At 41.8% G+C, this 20,376-nt stretch overlaps 1 protein-coding gene across 5 annotated transcripts in view; it reads left to right on the top strand.

Moving 5' to 3' along the window:
- The window catches only part of stim1a (stromal interaction molecule 1a), a 39,503-nt gene extending 19,359 nt beyond the window's left edge, over positions 1–20,144 (top strand). The window contains exons 7-14 of one of the 5 annotated variants that reach the window (XM_079513562.1): positions 69–246; positions 6,585–6,762; positions 10,086–10,253; positions 11,076–11,176; positions 12,771–13,009; positions 14,033–14,113; positions 14,919–14,982; positions 15,759–20,144. In XM_079513562.1, coding sequence (XP_079369688.1) covers positions 69–246; positions 6,585–6,762; positions 10,086–10,253; positions 11,076–11,176; positions 12,771–13,009; positions 14,033–14,113; positions 14,919–14,982; positions 15,759–16,278 — 1,529 coding nt within the window. In that variant the 3' untranslated portion in view covers positions 16,279–20,144. Of the gene's footprint in view, positions 1–68; positions 247–6,584; positions 6,763–10,085; positions 10,254–11,075; positions 11,177–12,770; positions 13,010–14,032; positions 14,114–14,918; positions 15,328–15,758 lie in introns of all 5 variants that reach the window. The other 4 variants (XM_079513560.1, XM_079513563.1, XM_079513561.1 and 1 more) reach the window with 4 other exon arrangements.
- The last annotated feature ends 232 nt before the right edge of the window (positions 20,145–20,376 follow it).

Raw genomic sequence — 20,376 nt, 5'->3', positions numbered from 1 at the left:
ATTTAGGCAGTTTGAGTTTCTTGGTACATACCATACTAAACACATGTCTTCTGTTTGTCCGCCCCCAGTGAATAGACATAATCACTTGAAAGACTTCATGCTGGTGGTGTCAATAGTCATCGGCATGGGTGGCTGCTGGTTTGCCTACATCCAGAACCGCTACTCTAAGGACCACATGAAGAAGATGATGAAAGACCTGGAGGGTTTGCAGAGGGCTGAACAGAGTCTACATGGCCTACAACAGAAGTGAGGCTTTTTCCTACCATGCACAACACAAGCTTCCTGCACCCCGACCACACGTCTTTTCCTACCATGCATAATACAAGCTTCTTGCACCCCGACCACACGTCTTTTCCTACCATGCACAATACAAGCTTCTTGCACCCCGACCACACGTCTTGTGGCCGGGGTGCAAAATGTGTCACACACATTTTTTTTTTGCACATTGTACATTTAAAATTAAAAAGGGAAGACGCACAAACTACTGGCCATGAACAATGCAAACATTTTCTTTTATTGACAGACCAAGTGTTGCTGTCTATTTAAAATAATAATAATAATAATTATATATATATATACTTACACGAGACTTGGCCTGTTGTAGCGCCACCATGAGGCTGATTTGAAAACTGTCAAGTGGCACTGGCATGTCTTCCTCAGCCTAGTGGGAATATGCATGCACAGTTTCACTGCAATCGGACGCTGCGTTGAGGAGTTGTGGCGATTTGTACAAAGCGGGCTACTCCTGAAAAGTTTAGAGGCGTAGCCAATCAGGATGGATTATGATAAATCAAACAACCCCGTCTTGATCACATGACTATGGAGAGCATGTGTACCGATTTGCGTGAGATTTGGATAAAATCTGAAGGAGTAATATTAGAAAATGTCTTTTACATATGTCGGCCTCCTGGTGGCGCTATAAAGAGCAGATGTGAAAAATTCCAGGCAAAGTTTTCCTTGGCCTCTAGGGAGTATGCATACAAAGTTTTACACAGATCCGTGCAGTTAAGAGGTAAAAACACTAATCGGCCAGTTATAGCACCACCATGAGTTGAAAATGTTCAAGTGGCATTTCTTCCTCGGCATAGTGGGAATGTGCATGCACAATTTCACGGAAATCACACGATATGTTCATGATTTGTGGCATTTTGTTTGAAACTGAGCACTCCTGCGAACTTTGGAAGCCAATCTTAGCCAATCAGGGTGGCGTCTGAAAAATCTGAAAGACCCGTTTCGTTGAATGGCTCTAGAGAGACTGTGTACGAATTTGCGTGATGTTTGAACAAAATCTGTAGGTGTTCTGTCCAAAAAAATGTTTTGCACAAAGTGGCCTCCTTGTGGCGCTACAAGAGGCCAATGTGAAAACCTTGGGGCAGAGGTTCAGCTGTGGCATTCAGGGAGTGTGTGTGCAGAGTATGGCTGCGATCAAGCCAATGGTGCCGGAGATTAGCTGTCCACAAACGGACGGACGGACGTGCAAAACATACTCTCTCCCCATGCCTTCGGCCTGGTGGAGACGACAAACTGCTACCATTGTCAATGTTAGTATTTCTGAAATATGTGGAGCTTAGCTCATACCCGTGCTAATAGCAAAAACTATCAGATTTCACTAAAAGTCATGTTCTCTGAGAAGATTGCTTGAAACCGGTGTACCAGCCTACCCTTAGTATTTAGTTATAATGTTGTCATAGCAACTTTCACAGATAGGTCATGTACAGAGGCCTATTCATCACAAAGAGGAAGTTAAGAACTCGTGTTTGGCTGTAAGAACAGGACTGTGAATAATTGGCTGGCAAATGACGGCACACATTCTTCACTGACTGCATTTTACACATGGATGAGATTTGTAGACTTAATACTTCTTAAATTCGATCCCAGGCTGTATTCATGCAAAGGGCTGAGCTTCCTGCATCAGCTGATAATTTAATTGCCATTGCAACCTCTCATCCGATGGCCATATTATTTATTTATTTGCTCCACATACTTTATGAATCTTCAGAACACATACAGTTTACAGTTAAGCATATTGTCGCTGTTGGGTTGGAAACCTTGTCGTCACAAAACTGTTACTTTTCAGGAAATGGGGGGAGGGTCTTGTTTTCATAAAACCCACAAACAGACTTAACCACTTTTAACCTGGGGTCCCTATTTTAGGCCTGACCTCATTATAGGTTGAAAATAAACATTTGCACAAATACCAGCTCAAAACACTTTGCTTTGCAATGTTGTAGATCAGCAATTCTTTCTTACTTTTGTGCAACACTGTCGTACGATGAAGTATAGAATACAGCATTCACTTGTGAGAAATCAAAGGAAATAATGAGATACAAGGTTCCTGCTCGACAACAACTACAGTATACAGTAGGTGTACTATGGACTGTACATATCCAGAATATTTGCAGGTCATGTGCCTCTAAATCTGGCACGGACACAAACTATTATTATTTATTATAAGAATTGTGTACAGCAACTGCCATTTTGACTGTAGGACTCAAAATATCTTTTCAGGCTTCGTTGCCTGTGCAAAGATAAGGGCCATGAAGCAGCCATGATTTTCTTTTTTTTTTTAGAAAGTAGTTTTATATGTTTGTTTATCGGCTAGAAGACTGACAATACAAATGTTTGTCTGTTAACTCAAAGTTCCTTCCCTCTGTGTTTCAGTTGAGTAGGACTCTGGCTCTGTGTCCATACCATTATTAGTCTCCCTGTGGTATTACATTATGTATCCAGACAGCTGTTCTGTGTGTGTGATCAAACTGCCTCTTGACTACAGACCAACCATGTCAGTGTTGCACCAGGACAAGCTAGGGAGGTCAGACAATCCCTCTAAAAAGACTGACAGGCCAGTCTATTTATTTGGCTCTGGTGTTTCATGCTGAATCTACCAAAGGATGTACTCGTGCTTGCTGATAACAACATAGAAGTGAATTGCCTTCGTTCTTAGCCATGGCCCATCCTTATCTCACTGGAACACACAGAAAAGTTGTTAACATTTCCTCTTAGTGTGCCCTTTGCCACGTGATGTCATATGCTGCATGTCCAGCCCCACTTTGTCAAGTCATCAAAAGCTGTTGGTAAATTCAGTTCGATGTACTCCGCTTTTAGCTGCAAGTTAGATTTAAATGAACATCCCCCTATAACCTGCTGTGTTGTATTACCATTTTAGGTGGCTTATTATGACTGACTCTTCTCCTCTGCCGAGCATAGCCTTGGAACAGATTAACGCTTTGCCTCCTGACAGGCAGGGCAGTGTGACAGTATGTGCTGGATGTAGCAGGTCCTAATGCTCTGCCTGTTTATTGACTAACTAAAGTATCTCTGGATTACCCAATAATTAGTAACCGAACAACTTGATTTGAATATATCTCTAGTGGATAGGACAACATTGATGTACATTACTTGGTTTTAAATGGTTTGGGATAACTTGAAAACTCTGATGTAGCCCATGTTTGCAGTGATTAGACCAGTAGCCAACATTTTACCACCATTTGTAATGCATTACCTTATGCATCTGGAAATTTAAATGTCCATAATGAGATCCTCTTATCTGGACAGTCAAGCAGTGCAACTGTTGAGCCTCTGTAAAGGCATACATTTGATTATACATTATGTGGCCATGGCACAGAGGCTGGCATCGCTCCTAGAGTATTTGTCAGAGAGAGAGAGAGAGAAGGGGGTTTGTTATGTCCTCTGTCTGTAGCTGTGCCTTTCTTCCTGATCCCTACTGCCAGCTGCTCGCTTTCCAGACCTTCAAGCATATCCTGTGGCCATATCAAGTGGCATGGCCTTGTCACGCCCTCTCTGTTGGGAGACAGTAGGTTGTGGCTTTGACCAGAGAGCTGTATTGCATGTTGCTTCCTGGGTGTCTTTTATAACACAAGCTGGTGTGAAGTATAACTGCTTAACATGTCAGCTCCAGCACTCATTTCCGGTGAGATTATGTGTGGTGTGCACACAGACAGGAAAGGACCGTCTCTGTCCCCTTGTCAAATTGCAAATACTGCTGACTTCTAGACATTGATTGGCTGTATTCTCCTATACAACATCAATAGCACACGTTGAATACAACATCGATATTTATAACCTGCAAATGGAACCTTGTGTATTTGTTTCAAACAATACCCACCACTGACAAATCTGCATCTGCTTGTGAATCCTGCCATGCAGAGCAAGTGAAAAAACATTTAGCCTTCCTCCTTGTAGAGCCAGCACAGGCAGAGCTGATGAGCCTTTATGTAGAGAATGACCGAGGTCAGGGTCGAAGGCATTAGCAGGACAGTCCTCCACATTTTCCACCCTCTGCCATCTGGATCACCTTTCATTGGGCCTCTGCACTGTTTGGCTACCTCAGCCGTCAATGATGGCTCGACAGGAAATGTTTACTGCTCCCTAGTGTCAGAAAAATTACATAATTATTTTTTATCTTGCCTGTTCTCTGGTCCTGAATCCCCCGTCCCACAATTGTTGATAGGATTTAAAGGCAGAGGACAAATTTAAAACATTTTAAAGAAAAATGTAAAAAATAAATTCCAATGCACAACATGGTACTTAGTTATTTCATACCGGCTCAACCAGTTAAGTGTGTTTAGTACATCCGGGTACTCCACCCAAGTATTCTTTTTTTCATAGAGCACTTGAGGGTGGAGAGATTTTTCAGTGACTGTCAATGACTGTGACAAGGCAGCATTCCGAATGTAGCCTGGCACTCATTTGGCTGTAAATGAATGAGCATCTGTCCAATCATAAACAAACAAAAAAACTATTATACGGGTGTCCAAAACTGACAAAAGACTAGATCTCTTCTCTGCTTTCAACTTCAGTCTGTGTTGGACTGAACTTCCAAATCGTGTGCTAATTTGAGATTATATATGATGAGCATAGGTTGTTGTGCCAATCACAAAATTGATCACAAAACGGATAGAAACTAAGGTAGTTAAAGTGCAATGACACTTTGGTAGAGGTTTGGGTTGTAATGTGTCACCATGTAAGTTGTAACTAGTCCAACTGTCCAGCTACAAGTGTGACTTTGAGAGCTGTTTTACTGGGCTTGCAGCGGTATCCACAGACCACACCTCTAGGAAAGTGTCATTGTGCTTTAAAAACCCATTAAGACCTGAGGCCAATTCTACAAAATGCCTTCTAAATCAGTAGTCCTTCTCACACGTTTTATTTTTGAACAGCCAACACTAAAATCTAATCTAAAATTAAATGGATCCATTCCTGGTTTTAATGCGTTAAGGTTTTTATGGTTTTGTGGTGTAATGTGCCTTATTACTTTGCAGTGAAACTATTCCCAGCAAGCCAAATGACGTCATGATGACGTTATGATGACGTCATCCAGTGACTCTGGTGACGTTCAGGACTAGGGCAGATCACAGCCCATATGGGGATGATCTTTACGTCATTTCCAGGACTTCTTCACCAGTTGAAATAATATAGATAATTCTGGGCCAGATCTGACTAGTTATGATATGACTTAAGTTGATCTGGCCACGATCGGACTCTTTCATCCAGGGACATCCGTCTTAGTGAGCAGAATTTATGTTGGTTGAAATTAGGTGATATTCTGGGCCAGATCTGACTAGTCTTGGTTTGACTTGATCTGGCCCCAATCGAGACGTCACTAAGTCCTGACCGTGCTTGCTGGGTTCTATTGACTGTGTTATAAAATGATTAAATTGTATTTTAGTACATTTTACATGTGACTCAAATCTCAGTGCTATAGAGTAAACATGTTTTTTTTTATTAGTATATGTTTTGACCAACAAGCTTAAATATACTTTAACTGATGATTACGCAATTTAAAAAAAAATATTTATCTGTTTTATTATTTCAGTCACACTACATGAAATGCGAGTCATTACAGGACTGTTGGATGATTACAGTACACTGGGCAGTTCTTAAAGTGCATGTTGACAGCTGTGTCACAAGGCCACCATTTTTGGCCTTGCTGTCCCTGATGTCACTTTACTGTGAGCTCCCTGCCAGCTGATCAAAGCCCATTGACTTCTGCACATTAGCCAATGTTTCCGGAGATGCAGGTTTCTTATTTCTCAGTCGTATTTCTTGCTTAACCCATTTAGGCCTGACGTCGAAATTTAAAAAATGTCTTCTAAATCCTGACAGTTTTCTGAAATACCTACAGTATGTTTCTGTATCAGTGGTGCTCAATATTTCATGTCAAAACCCCAAAAATGATATGTAATTGGCCGCTGACCCCCATCTGAAAATATGTTGTTCCAGGGACTAGCAGAAGCAACAATTTGAGTTAAAAACGTTTGCTGTGAAAGAATATATATTCAAAGATTTGCGCCACATTTTCACTATTTTTCAATAGCTAAATTATAACATAATATTTAAAACACCAAAAGGGGTTCCCGCCCAAAATGGGTTAATATGCAATAGAAGACAATACAAGAAATGCTGCAGCATTGCCCTTATAGATTATACATCTGCAGTAACACTTCATGTTCACTGAAAGTGGTGAGGAGAAAATACAATTATTTTGCTTTTGTGCGTGAAGCAAGCAACCAGTGTATTTTCACGATCTAATGTGCATCTCTTTGACCCCTGTGTCTCCCCAGGCTGCAGATCGCCCAGGATGAGCGTAGTACGGTGGAGGTGGAGAAGGTGAACCTGGAGCAGAAGCTGAGGGATGAGATCAACTCTGCCAAGCAGGAAGCCCAGCGACTGAAGGAGCTGCGTGAAGGCACAGAGAACGAGCTGAGCCGACAGAAATATGCAGAGGAAGAGCTAGACCAGGTAACACAACAGGTGGTGACTGTGAGTTGCGGTCATGGGTACAGACATGTACTTGTGCTTCTGCTGTTGCTGTACAGTTGGAGAGAGGGATTGTACAAGAAACCCAGTTAGGAAATAGTAACTTTGTGTAGTACAGAGCTAGAATAAAATTCTCCAGGTAACCGAATAATCTGTACCAGTTTCAGCTATACAGTATGTTCAGATTGAAACGTTCAGATTGGTATAAATACACCTACTCATGAACTAATTTGCCATCAGGGTTTTGGCTGGCAAAGAAACAGCACTACCCACTCAAATAAACAGATGATAAACAATGGGCAGTAAATATAATGCGAACACACTGTTAAAGGAGCATTCAGTGATTTGGAAAAACCCTGGTCCGCCCCGGTAACTAGATGTGCACATGCACACACTACAGTGGGGGGACACGCAACCATAGATATTAAGAAATAGATGCCTCATTTGCCGCTGCAGTTCATTGGAGCGACGTGTATCGCAATGAAGGCGGAAGTGCAGTGCTGAAGGCTTTTTTTTTTTTTTTTAACAAATCTTTATAACAGTCATGACAATATACAATTTACAATTTAGGCATTTAGCAGACGCTCTTAATCCAGAGCGACTTACATTAAGCAATAACAAAAAGCATGGCATACATCACATGTATAAAAAGTAGTTATCATGAATCATGCGTAAACTAAGAACGTAACAGTGGAGTATCTATGTAAACTATACATACTATACTATATAATATATTATACATGTGTACTATAAAGTGCTATGACTACATAAAGTGCAATTCTAGAGCTGTCTACATAACAAGCTATAAGTCTGTTTAAAATACTATCTAAGTCTACATAATGTGCTATCTAAGGGGCTAGGCTAGGGCAAGTGCTACGGGCCATGGTGGAGTCTGAAGAGGTGGGTTTTCAGACTACGGCGGAAGATTGGGAGTGAGGCTGCAGTTCTGACTGCAATGGGAAGTGCATTCCATACATTACAATACAAGACAAACAAACAAACAAACACAAACAACAAAGTTATTAACAATACAACATCAGAGCCAGGGGGGATTAGATTACTAACAGTACCCTATCATTCCACACCCACATCAACACCACCATCCGGTCCGCCTACTTCCACCTCAGAAACATCAACCGCCTCCGCCCCTCTCTAACTCCCCACAGTGCCGCAATCCTGGTTCACTCTCTTGTCACCTCCCGCTTGGACTACTGTAATTCCCTTCTTTTTGGTCTCCCCCACAAACTTCTCCATAAACTCCAACTGGTCCAGAATGCTGCTGCCCGGATCGTCACCAGAACCCCTGTCATCAGTCACATCACCCCTGTACTTCACCAACTCCACTGGCTCCCCATCAAATACCGCATCGACTTCAAGATCCTTCTCCATACCTTCAAGGCCATCCATAATCTCGCCCCCCCATACCTGTCTGACCTTGTCCATGTCAACATCCCCACCCGGTCTCTTAGGTCTGCCTCCTCAATCACCCTGAAAGTTCTCCCAGCCCGTCTCTCCACCATGGGGTCAAGAGCCTTCAGCCGCTCTGCCCCCCACCTCTGGAACTCCCTCCCCCCTGACATCAGAAACATGGACTCTATCACCATATTCCAAACTCACCTCAAAACCCACCTGTTTAGGCAGGCATATGGCTGACCTCTGCTGCAAGCTGTGCCCTAGTTTTGTTTTGCTTTTAAACTGTGTTTTGTATCAACTGTTTTTAACCTGTACGGCGACCTTGAGTGCCCTGAAAGGCGCCTTATAAATAAAATGTATTATTATTATTATTATTAACAGAAAACATTAAAGAGTGAACACAAAGCAACAGTTCTCCGCAGCTTTCTTATTTAGAAGTGCTGAAGGCATTTGCTGAAGGCGACTGCGTCGCTGCCCATGTGACTCCTCCATGTCTCTCGCTGTCACTCAAGTGACTACTGGCCAATCACAGCGCGTCTTTTCCGGGACTTATGTTACGCACGCGGAAGCTTGACAAGCTTCCGCTTTGCTTCCGCTATTCTTCGCAAGGAATGTCGGGAAAATAGTGCCTTCAATGGTGACACACGCCTCAGAGCCGGAAGGGGCGTCTATGTATATATGTCTATGCACGCAACAAGCCAACAGCACGCATACCAAGGCCCGCCCCCACTCAATCATGATTGGCGGAAGGCCCCTCTCTATCCTGATTGGATGACGGCTGGGCCACCTAACCAAAAACTAAACCTACAGGTCTTTTTACACCAGGGGTTAACTGGGGACAGGGAGGAACTCCTTATATGGTCAGCACACTCTATAGTAGGGAGGATTATCACAACAAAACAAAAAAGTGATATTTGAATTAAGTGAAATCACTGAATATACCTTTTAATCTGAATTTAATTCAATAGATGGTTTAAGAAAATAATCTAAACATAATAGCAGCAATGATATGGATCCAGGCACAGAACTGAAGAAAAGGAAGACCGGGAAGAAGAAAATGAATAGGTGAATTTTAACAAGAATTCAGAACAAGAAGAATTAAGTTTACACAAAATGCCTACTTGTGGTGATGCAACCACTGAGCCACTATGGCACCTCAATTGACAAGTTGTGGAAGAAGAGCAAGACAAAATAAGAATATGAGGAGAAAGAATAATACAAAGAGCAGGAGAAGAGCAAAAAGTTCACACACAATATTTACACCACTCTGGGCTATAACTCACCTTTGATGGCACAGGCAAAAACACATTGCGCCAAAAAAGCTGTGATGTCATGCGGTGGTTTGTACATTAATGTCTCTCTCTAGAGATGGAGGGAAAAAAGCCCATTTAAATATGCTCTATTTTACATTGAGCACAATATGTACTCTTATGTAATCTTATGTGCTCTGGGCACACAGACAAAATAAAAATCCCCCAAGTGGTTCTGATTCTGAAGATCCTGTGTTACAATTTGTCACTTACTGAACATAACTAATAGTTTACATTTCACATGAAAAATCTGAGTGGTGTACTTAATCATTTCTAATAGGTGACAGTGGCCAGAATGTTGCTCTTATTTGGTCCGAGAACCTCTGAATTGGACACTTGGCACATACTGGTGATATAGAATTTAGAATGTTTAGAAAGCAGAGGGATACAAATACTTTTAAATGTTCCTTTTAAATGTTCTCCTTGAAAGTGGAGAACCAGAAAGCATTTTAGACACATCAATTATGATGTAACATTTTATTAATATCATATAAACATAATGTCCATTACCTTTGGATGCACTTCTACTGTCTGTCAGAAGTTTTTAACCCTTTCATTCTTTTTTAAAATGATTTGTTATAGGTGCGCATGGCTCTGAAAAAAGCAGAGAGAGAGCTGGAGTCACGGAGTAGCTGGTCACCTCCTGACTCACTTCAAAAGTGGTTGCAGCTCACCCATGAGGTGGAAGTGCAGTATTACAATATCAAGAAGCAGAATGCTGAGAAACAGCTACTGATAGCCAAAGAAGGGGTAAGTTCATATCTTTAAAAGGGAATTCACTAATTTACTAATACATTTTTCAAGATCTTTTAGAACGTTGTAATTGTTAATATAATGCATTCGACAGACTCTATTCTAAATCCAGAGAAATCATATTAAATGATAATGGCATCATGAGTCAAAATGTGATCCACCAAAGGGAATGCATCGAAGGATTAAAATCTTCTGTGGGTCGACTAAATAATTTATATTTATAGTTGCTTTTTGTATCTTGCTGACATCAGTGGTTTGAGTCTTAGTACTGACATTTGTGGCCCCTAGGGAGAGCTGTTTATATGGGGAAATACTGACTGGTCTTAGATCATAGGAATAATATTGGGTCCTAAATCTATAATAACAATCAGATGTGATTCATCTTTTAAACACTTGAACCCCAGCATCCATATTCTGGAGGGAATATTCGCAAAAAAATAGCCGGTCCACAAGTTTGCAATGCATTCATTGTGAGCTTGCAGGTTGGCTATTTTTGGCGTGTACATTTGGTGTAGATGGAAAAATCACACCCGTGTGAACTGAGTGGTGTAAGGTCTTATATAGCCTGATCAGCTGTGGTCTGACGTAATGTCTGACGTAATGAAATCACACCCGGGTGAACTGGGTGACCGTAGCAACCATGCTAATTTTTTGAGCACAGACAGACAGACAGACACGTAAACTAACAAAGCCAGTTGTAGGAGTGGTTTACACCACTCAAAAAAAGCGTAAAGGAACAGTTGTAACTCAAGTCCGGTTCTCTAAGACTAGAGAAAGATTAGAGATGGAACAGAAGGTAAAATTGTCCTGCATTTATAGGCCGAGAAGATAAAGAAGAAGAGGAACACCCTGTTTGGGACTTTCCACGTGGCACACAGCTCCTCCCTCGATGACGTGGACCACAAAATCCTGTCGGCAAAGTAAATATACGTTTTATCACAAATGTTTTTATTAATTGACCAAGACACCTTGTTTCACTGATGTTTCACAAAAAAAAAAACAACTAAACAAGCCTAGGCTATGGATCAGAGTAAGGTATAGGGCTGCTGTATTACAGTGGCCTGGTATATTTTACTCATAGGGTCTAAGCACACTTGGGCGTCAAGGCGCGGCAAAAAGCTGCTCGTGGCAGGCGTCTCTTCCTGGTTTTTAGACAGCTGGTGGATGGAAATGAAGCCCCACCCGCGCGGCAGAATGCTGCGTAGGCCAGATTCCTGGAAACTCTTGCCCCCGCGGCAAGTGGAAGCCGCCCGTGAGCTTCATTTTCCATCCACAAGCTGTCTAAAAACCAGGAAGAGACGCCTTGCCGCTCGCGGCTTTTGGCATCTTTGTGCCTCTACAGTGTGCCTGCACTGATAAGGTTTCTACAGGGCCAGTTTATTGCACTACGCAGACCACACATATTGCATGGAGCCCGAGGCGTGGGGGTCCTGCCCTCCGTCCCACCTCTGGCAGCGTGCGCTTCATGTGCGTGGGAGGTTCCCCCTGCTTCATGTGCGCGGGAGGTTCCCCCTGCTTCAGCTTCATGTGCGCGGGAGGTTCCCCCTGCTTCAGCGTGCGCTTCATGTGCGCGGGAGGTTCCCCCTGCTTCAGCTTTCCTGGGAGCCCCCAGATTGTTAAATCCGCCACTGGGTTTCTATTGACCCGTTTCCATTGTCCCATAAGCTTTTGCGTTTTGTTTGTGCATACCTTCCTGTTGCTGCTGTGACCAGTATTGCCAGATTTTGCAAAAGAAACAAGCGGCCAGGGCCAGGGACGAATAGTTTTCATAATCCTCAAGGGGGCCCGTGCTGCCCCGCCTCCCTTCTTTTCACACTAAACTCAAGCGTTTAGGTTCTAAACACTTATTTGTAACACTTTTTAAACGTCACAGTGTTTAGTTTATAAACAGAAGAGCATGTTTAAATGCCATGATTGCAGGCCTGTCTGCCTCGGCAGGTTCTGTCTCACTCACACTCTCTCCAACAGACATCCTCAGCCACGCTCCAAAAGTGGCATCACCTGTCACTCATTAGTAGTCTAATCACTCTGTGAGGAGTGCATAGGCTATAGTTCCTTTTCTCCACAACAGACCTTTTCGCTTCTAAACCCCTTGTTGCTTTCCCTGTGACGGTCACTCAGCAATAAGGTGAAACAGAACACAACCGCCCCCGCCCTGGACAGTGAGTAAAACAGACGTGTTAAGGTGCCAGACTTGGATGGTTAGAGCGGCGCGATTGTATACACAGTCAATGCAAGACGAGAATTGCATTGACATTTATTTTTGAGAGCTTATAGATCGGCTATTCAGACTTTATTTTTGTAAGATTTGTTTTGGGGCTTTTATGCCATTTATTGATAGGGAGTAGACTGACAGGAAATGGGGAGAGAGATGGGGAGTGAAACGCAGCAAAGTTTGTCCCGGCCGGATATTCAGACCTTTATTTTTGTATAAGGCTTAAAGTGGCCTTTCGGTCCATTTCCAATGCTATTACTAATTTCTTCTGTCTGTAACCTTCTCTGTCTCCCCTCTAGACAGGCCCTGGGTGAGGTGACTGCTGCTCTGAGGGAGAGGCTGCATCGCTGGCAGCAGATTGAGTTCCTCACGGGTTTTACTATTGTCAACAACCCAGGGCTGCCAACTTTAGCCTCGGCCTTGAACCTCGATGCCAGCTTCATGGGCGGCAGAGTTGCTTCAACACCGCAGCACTTCATTATGACGGACGACATGGACGACATGGAAGAGGACATGATGCCGTCCATACCTCTGCAATGTAAGACTTCATACGAATCGGTCAGCACCACTGGGGGTCCTAGCAGACGAACCCTTAAACACACCACGGGCCTACTGGGGAAATCCAAAAATAAGCTAACATGAAAATTACAAAAACAACAAATCATTGCCTGAATTTGTGTGTGTGTGTGTGTGTGTGTGTGTGTGTGTGTGTGTGTGTGTGTGTGTGTGTGTGTGTGTGTGTGTGTGTGTGTGTGTGTGTGTGTGTGTGTGTGTGTGTGTGTGTGTGTGTGTGTGTGTGTGTGTGTGTGTGTGTGTGTGTGTGTGTGTGTGTGTGTGTGTGTGTGTGTGTGTGTGTGTGTATTGTAATATTATAAACTGTAACTTCACATGTGTTTTTTGTTTTGCTTTTATCTCAAAAGTATGTTATGTTCCATTCTGGGTCATTCTGTGCTTGACACCCAATTAAGAATCGACGATGGGTTTGGTGGAACCATGTCCAACAATGACTATGTCCATGGAATGCAACTTTGATAAAATATATGCGTCTTAATGACACCAAAATGTTTGTGCTGATGTATTTCTCATGGTTGTGTCCTAATGTGTGCTCTTTGGCTTTTGTAAGCCAATTAAGGTAGAATGCAGCATGGATTATGTATGCAATAGCTGATATCCCAATTTTCTGTCTTCAGAGACCCGTATATAGGCTATATACATATATACATATATATATATATATATATATACACACACACACACACACATGTGCCAAACCATTACGTTTAACAAATTGTTATTCTTTACAAAAACTATATTGACTGACATTTGATTTTTACAATTCCATTATGTATTTTGGTCAATACTTGGGTTGTTATGGTAAAACTTGCCACAAACGGAAGGGTTGACTAACTGCTGAGGAAAGTGAAACCATTTACAACCACAGTAGTGAGTAAGTCTTTTTTTATCCTCACTGATTACGCTCCCTATTTGACTTCCCTCCCTCTCTCCCTCCATTACTTTTCTGGTCTTTGGCTTCCACCACTGTGTCATTGGCCAACAACAGATTCAACCTGGTTATCGGACCGCAGAGCCAGTGACCTGTGGTCTGTGGGTTCAGACTGCCAACCCCTGTGGAAATACTCTGGTTGGCCATTTACTGTATTCATGGTCGAACTCCGTCCTGAGTTCGGCATCCTTATCTCTTACCTTGAGTCCTTCCTGTCAAAGCTACGCAGCACCTACTTCTGCTATTAATGGGACAAGGCCATGTAGATGGAAACGGCTGAAAGCAAATGCTAACTAAATGCTGCGTTCATTCAAAACACCCCTGACCTTTTTTCCACTGCTTGCTTTGATTCCTAATCTATCCACACCCTCTACACAACACTCTGTATACAGTTTATTTTTGCAAGGGTATCATGACTATTTCTTTACTTAATCCTTTTCCTCGCAGATGCACTTAACAAGACAAGCAAGACTTTTTCCCTTTCAGTACCATCCCCAAAGCTCTCCTTATGTTTTATTTGTTAACTTTTTCCATAATGCAGTGGCACACATAAGACTCAAGTGTTGGGGTTCTTCAAGTCTTTGCAGTCTGCAATATATTAAAAATTATTAGCCATAATCAATTGATATTCCTGATCAAATCAAAACATTCTTAGATGGATTTGGCCTTTAGCATATTGCTCTCAAGATATAGAATGACTCTGTGGTGACAGCAAATGTTCCTGGGGTCCATAGAAGATGCATACAATATGAAAACGGAGTACAAAATATGACATACAAAATAAAATGCAACATGATATTAACAGATGTGCAAACCATAAGCTTTAAAGATCCCAACACCTGATATCACTGCTCTCCCATTGTGTCTCATTTATATTCAATGTCGTGAAATGACGTTTAATGTATGAGTAATTGTTAAAGATGCTGTCATTTCGTGCCCACAGCTCCCAGTATGGTGTCCCTGCGCCAACGCCACACTGACCCCCAGCTGGCCATGGGCTCCCAGAGGTTGGTAGAGAGTTCTCTGTTGACGGGGCACCAGGGAGAGGGAACCCCCTACCCATCCCGCTCTAGGGTTACCTTGAGACAGTCATATAGCCAGCCTATTGGACAATTTGAGGCTTTCTCTCTGCCTTCCCTCTCCTCGGCTGTTTCGCACCCTTCTATCATCTGCAACTCCAACCCAAATCCTCAATCTCTGTCTTCCTCATCCTGCTCGCCCACCTCTGTGGGCATTGGCCCTCATTCCTCCCACATCTATCACTCCTCTTATTTCCAGCCCTTGGACACCATCCCTGACCTCCCATCTCCAGATGTCCCCAAAGTGCGCATCCCGCGTAGCAACAGCTTCGGGTATCCATCTGCTCTCAATTGTCAACACGCTTTGCATGTGCGTGGATGTCGTCAACCCCACCCCATCACCTATTTTCTTTTTCTCCATATGGTTTTCCCATAATATTTCTGTGATTGTTTTAGTGGCCTTTTCAGCATTTGGTTCTGCTACTTTTAAATCAATTTTATTTGTTTATTTTGCTGTGCTTTCTTGACTTATGGTGCCATCTCCATCCATGTATTTATTTCATTTTACATGTCATCCCACTACCCATTTTCATGATCTTTGTCCTCTGTCTGCACTGCACTACTAACAAGTGTGGCGTTCCAATGTCCACAGTTTTACAATAATAGTGTAGATAAGCCCCGGCATGCAATGGTTTAACTAATCTATTTGTGAGTATTCATACCTTTAATCTTTTCCCTTGCACTTCTTTTATTCTCTGTCACAGGGACCTTAATCGCTCCGATTCAGACTCCTCCTTATCCCTCTCCCAAGTCGGGGATCGGCTGTCTGCCTACAGCTCCAAAGGCCACCTGGTCAAGCCCACCGCTCTCATGCATAGCTCGTCCCACCGTATGGACGAAACCACCTCTATGCATGCCTACACGCCCAATGGTGGGAACCGGATTCACGAGGGAGGAATTCAGGGCGAGACGGTACCTGAAAGCCCCATACTCATGAAGAAGGTGTATAGCAGCATAGAGAAGTCCGCCAGCCTGGGAGAGATCAACAGTATGTCCATGTCAGAGTCTTCCCGCTCCCTCAGCCCTAACTCCACTGAACCCGACACGCCGTCGCCTACAGGACAGGCAGGCACCGCCGGAGCCAAAGTCACTACCCGAATCCCACAGCTCTCCGCTAAGAAGAGCCCCCTGGAGGAGGACAGTGGCTCAACAGGAGAAGACACTGACTCCACAGCCAGCCGCAAGAAACACACCTTTAAGATCTTCAAGAAACAGAAGAAATAAGGGCTATGAACTATACAAGTTGTCAAACACGGTTTGACTAACTTCTTTGTTCTGTTTTTGGCAAAGTCACCTATTGGGATTTAGTAATGGTCAAATGATGGCAATTTGTTGCCGCTGTGTCATTTTGTAGGTACCTCCTCTGAGGAACTGTGGGAGCAACCAACTGTTATAACTCTTTATTTTGTCAATGTTCAATATGTGGGTAATGGTTAGGGTTGTATATTGGAATGTAAAATGCTATTTATTACGCAGGAAGTGGTGTCACTCTCAAAGGAAAACAAGACTCCCGGGTGGATTTTTCTCTTGTACTTCAGTCTATATCAGTTTGCATGTCTTCACCTTCGTTTGACTGACACTTGAATGCTCTAAGTGCTTGCTTAATTCTTCGTCCTTAAAACATCAGTAACCCTTGAGCTTACAATCCCAAACTGAATTCACAGACTTTGTTAATTTCTTATGATGAATACTTTCCAACATTTAATGTGCCATTTCCCCTCCTGCACAGAAGACAACTTTTTTTTTGGCATGGGCCTGCTGGTCAACATGGCCTGGTAAACATAGAGTATACTGTATTTCTGAGTAGCTGGCCACATGTGAACACACTAGTTTGATAACTTAAAGGAGCCTATTATGCTCATTTCCAGTTATATTATGTTTTAATGTGGTATTCCACTAGAATGTCTTTGCATGAATCACAGTTTAAACGACTTGGTTTAATAACCATGTGGCTTCATGTGGATCTCAGATGTCATACAGTATGGCCTATGGCCAGTATGGTCTATGATGCCAGTCATCTCCATCATTTGTGCAAAGTTTCAGCCCAATCCGACATCCATTGACTTCCAGTACGAGATTAAAGCTTTAAAAAGTTACATTTGAAAAATGTAAAAACTGAATATTTGGGGATTCACTTCCTTGGTCTGACTAACAACGTGCACACGATATGTGGAACTGATCGGTTCAAGAGACCCTTTCTAGAATTTGATTTATCGGACATTCAGAGCTGGGTGAGCTAGATTTGAATGAACTGTGGGGGTTTCTGTGCCTCCTAATTGTACAAAGTATAGCTCAATCGACTCTGCATTCATGGTTGTACTGTAACTGGAGCAAATTACCATAAAGAATTCCATCACAAGATGACCAACTCGTCTTGAAGTAGAAAATAAATAACTTTGGAAACTGAGGATTCAGAGCAGTCTAATGCCTGAGTGGCTTAAATTATCATTTGTTTACATCATTTAAAACTTTGACCACCACTTTGAACATCTTACCTTGTAACATTATGTAAGGAATAGCATAATAAGCCTGCTTTAAATGTATAAGTGCCCTTGTGTTATTGAATGGAGCCCGACATTTTTAAATGGCCATTCGCAACATGACATCAATAATATATTTGGTACTTTTATTTTTAAATGTAGATTCACAGGAAAATGCACAAATATTGTTTGTTAAATGCTTGTCACAGTTTTGAACATTGGTACAGTAACACATTGACACATAACGTGTTTACAACCAATAACCTTACAAGACCAGAGGGCAACAATGTAAAAGTGGCTTTTTTATATTGGGGTGGTGTCACATGTGTTACCAGTGTGTATATGACCGTGAAGTTCATAACGTCACAGAGCTAAAAAGACCAAATTGGGCACTTTTGTTGTGCAAGTGGAACCTACTGTATATACAGTACGTGCTTTTAGCAACAACAGCAAATAAGATGAAATATTGGCCTTTCTCCTGTGAAATCTATGCATCCATGATCTACCTTTCGGTCCATAGAATGTTCCCTTTTAACAGAAATTACATTCAAAAATGTTTCTCCAGACACCATTTTGGTACAGAATAGATTAAGATTGAATCAATGAAAACGGGTGTGATATTTGTATTCATAGGCTACTATATTCCTCCCTTTCACAAAAAAAAACTAAACCACGTGAACCCTATCGTGCCTATTCTGGGCATATCACAATAGGTGAACATTCAGCAAAAATCAGCAAACTTGAGAGAATTGGCGAATATAGCAGATTGTACAAGCTTAGAACACCTGTATCACATTGAGACATTTCGCTATTAGCGTACAACAAGGTATATAGGGTTTAGTGTAACACTCGAGCAATATTGGATATGGAATACTTTGCAACAGTCAGTATTAATCCTTGAGAGGAGGGGGCTGATGAGGGCTGAAGAATGTGTAACTCCCACTGAGTGAGCATGAGGGGCATATGAAACCAAGTCAGTCTGTTTTTCATTTACATAATACACAAAGCTCTGACTTGCATACAGTTCAGTAAAAATAGGCAAAACATCTCAAATCTTGTCCTGAAATAGTGCAATGTTGTATAATGTAGAAATGGCATCACAGATTAATGAAATAGATTGCATGTAGTTGTAAAAAGCAAAACATTTGCCATATCTATAAGCTGCATTAACTACACCAGTTTTATTTATTTTTTTGTTTTCATTTTTGTTGCCGTTTCAATTATGGAAAATATAATTTATATGTAATTGCATACCAATTGATAGAGGCCATTCTTAAGTTGTGCAAGCAGATGTTAAGAGACCGTGCCTATCATGTAAAAGTGCCAAAAACCAGTATTTCTTCACGGTAGCCTTTTTGTTCTTGCTTTATATTGGATCCCACCCCCACGTATGAAGGAAGAACAATGTGCTGTCTGTGTGAATATTGCCTACCATTGTATCAGGCCAGGTATGTGTTGAGGTCCTTAAACACTGAACAAAAAGTGACCAATTATCCTTTCTTCTTGAAGATGTGTTCACTTATTACTCAAAAGAAAATATAGGATATTATATTTCCTCAATAGCCAGCAGTACAATCACTTGGATCACAGGGCCCACATTTTGACCATAGGTATTCACCCCCTATAATGCTTACCTATAAGAATCAGCAAGTGCACACATTGTAAAGATCCATAGGAATACAGACTTCAGATTACCACAGCAAAAAACACAGAACTATGCATTAGTGATAGAGACTATATTTTAAACTACACAAGTCATAGGCACTCGCAATACAGTACACACCTGAGTGTTTACAAAACCAAAAAAGTGATACTGTTGACATAATTGATACAATAAACCATTGTCACAGCAGCCATATTGGTATGAAATGTACATTAAAAGGGTCTTACCATAATAGGTTCCATTCAGGTCAAAGAGTCAGGGTGCTGCTATTGTACAGAGCCTTAATTAGTATCATTGGTAATATCTCTGTTTACATTACTGTTTCATGTCGATATAGCTGCCATGAAAAAGGTCTATTGTGGGTGTGTTCATTTAGGTGTTTAATGTGCGCCAGCAATAGCATGGACAGCTCCTGTGTAGTTAGCTTCATGCTGGAACATACTATAGAACATACTCAACATTATTAGCTTGAGCTTTGTTTACCTGTCAAAATGTCTGCTGTGAAGAGGGTGTGTAACAGATGGTATGGATGTAAAACATTTCTAAATTGTTTCTTTAACAGACAGGTGAAATCACATTTTCTACTGGTACTTTAAAATAATGTAATTTGTACATCTTTTGCACGACAAAGCTGTAATTGGACTCTGCTCTCGTGAGTGTGTGTGTGTGTGTGTGTGTGTCTGCCTTTCTGCTCCAGTACAATTAAGTGTAGTAATATAATGCATGTCATCTGCTGTAACAAAACCTCTACTGGCTGGGTTAGGGGAGTGGATCAACTGGATCATTCTACTCCCCCCACCCTGTGTATTTCTCTATTTCTCCTTTTGAGCTTCTATTTATGAATACATATATTTGTACAGAGACAATAATTTTGCATCTTCTGTGACGTTATATACTTTTATGGCACTCCTGCATGATAGCAATAAACTATTTTGAATGAATGTCAATCTGATTTGTTCAGGGAAATTATGTTTGACAGTAAATACTGCACTGCCCTGTGGAAAATGAAAGATCTATGGGGGTCTTTCATTTTCATTTGCATATTGTTATGGCCTGCTCTAAAGCCACAATATATAGGCGAAACACACGCAGGGTATGCAAAAAGAGGAGGAAATCTGAATAAAGTAAAACATTTATTTCCAACTTAAACATGCAGGGAAACATGCTACCCACTTTAAC

Source organism: Electrona antarctica (genome assembly GCF_951216825.1).
Source record: "Electrona antarctica genome assembly, chromosome: 11".
Taxonomy (NCBI): Eukaryota; Metazoa; Chordata; class Actinopteri; order Myctophiformes; family Myctophidae; genus Electrona; species Electrona antarctica.
This window is presented reverse-complemented; position numbering and strand designations above follow the sequence as displayed.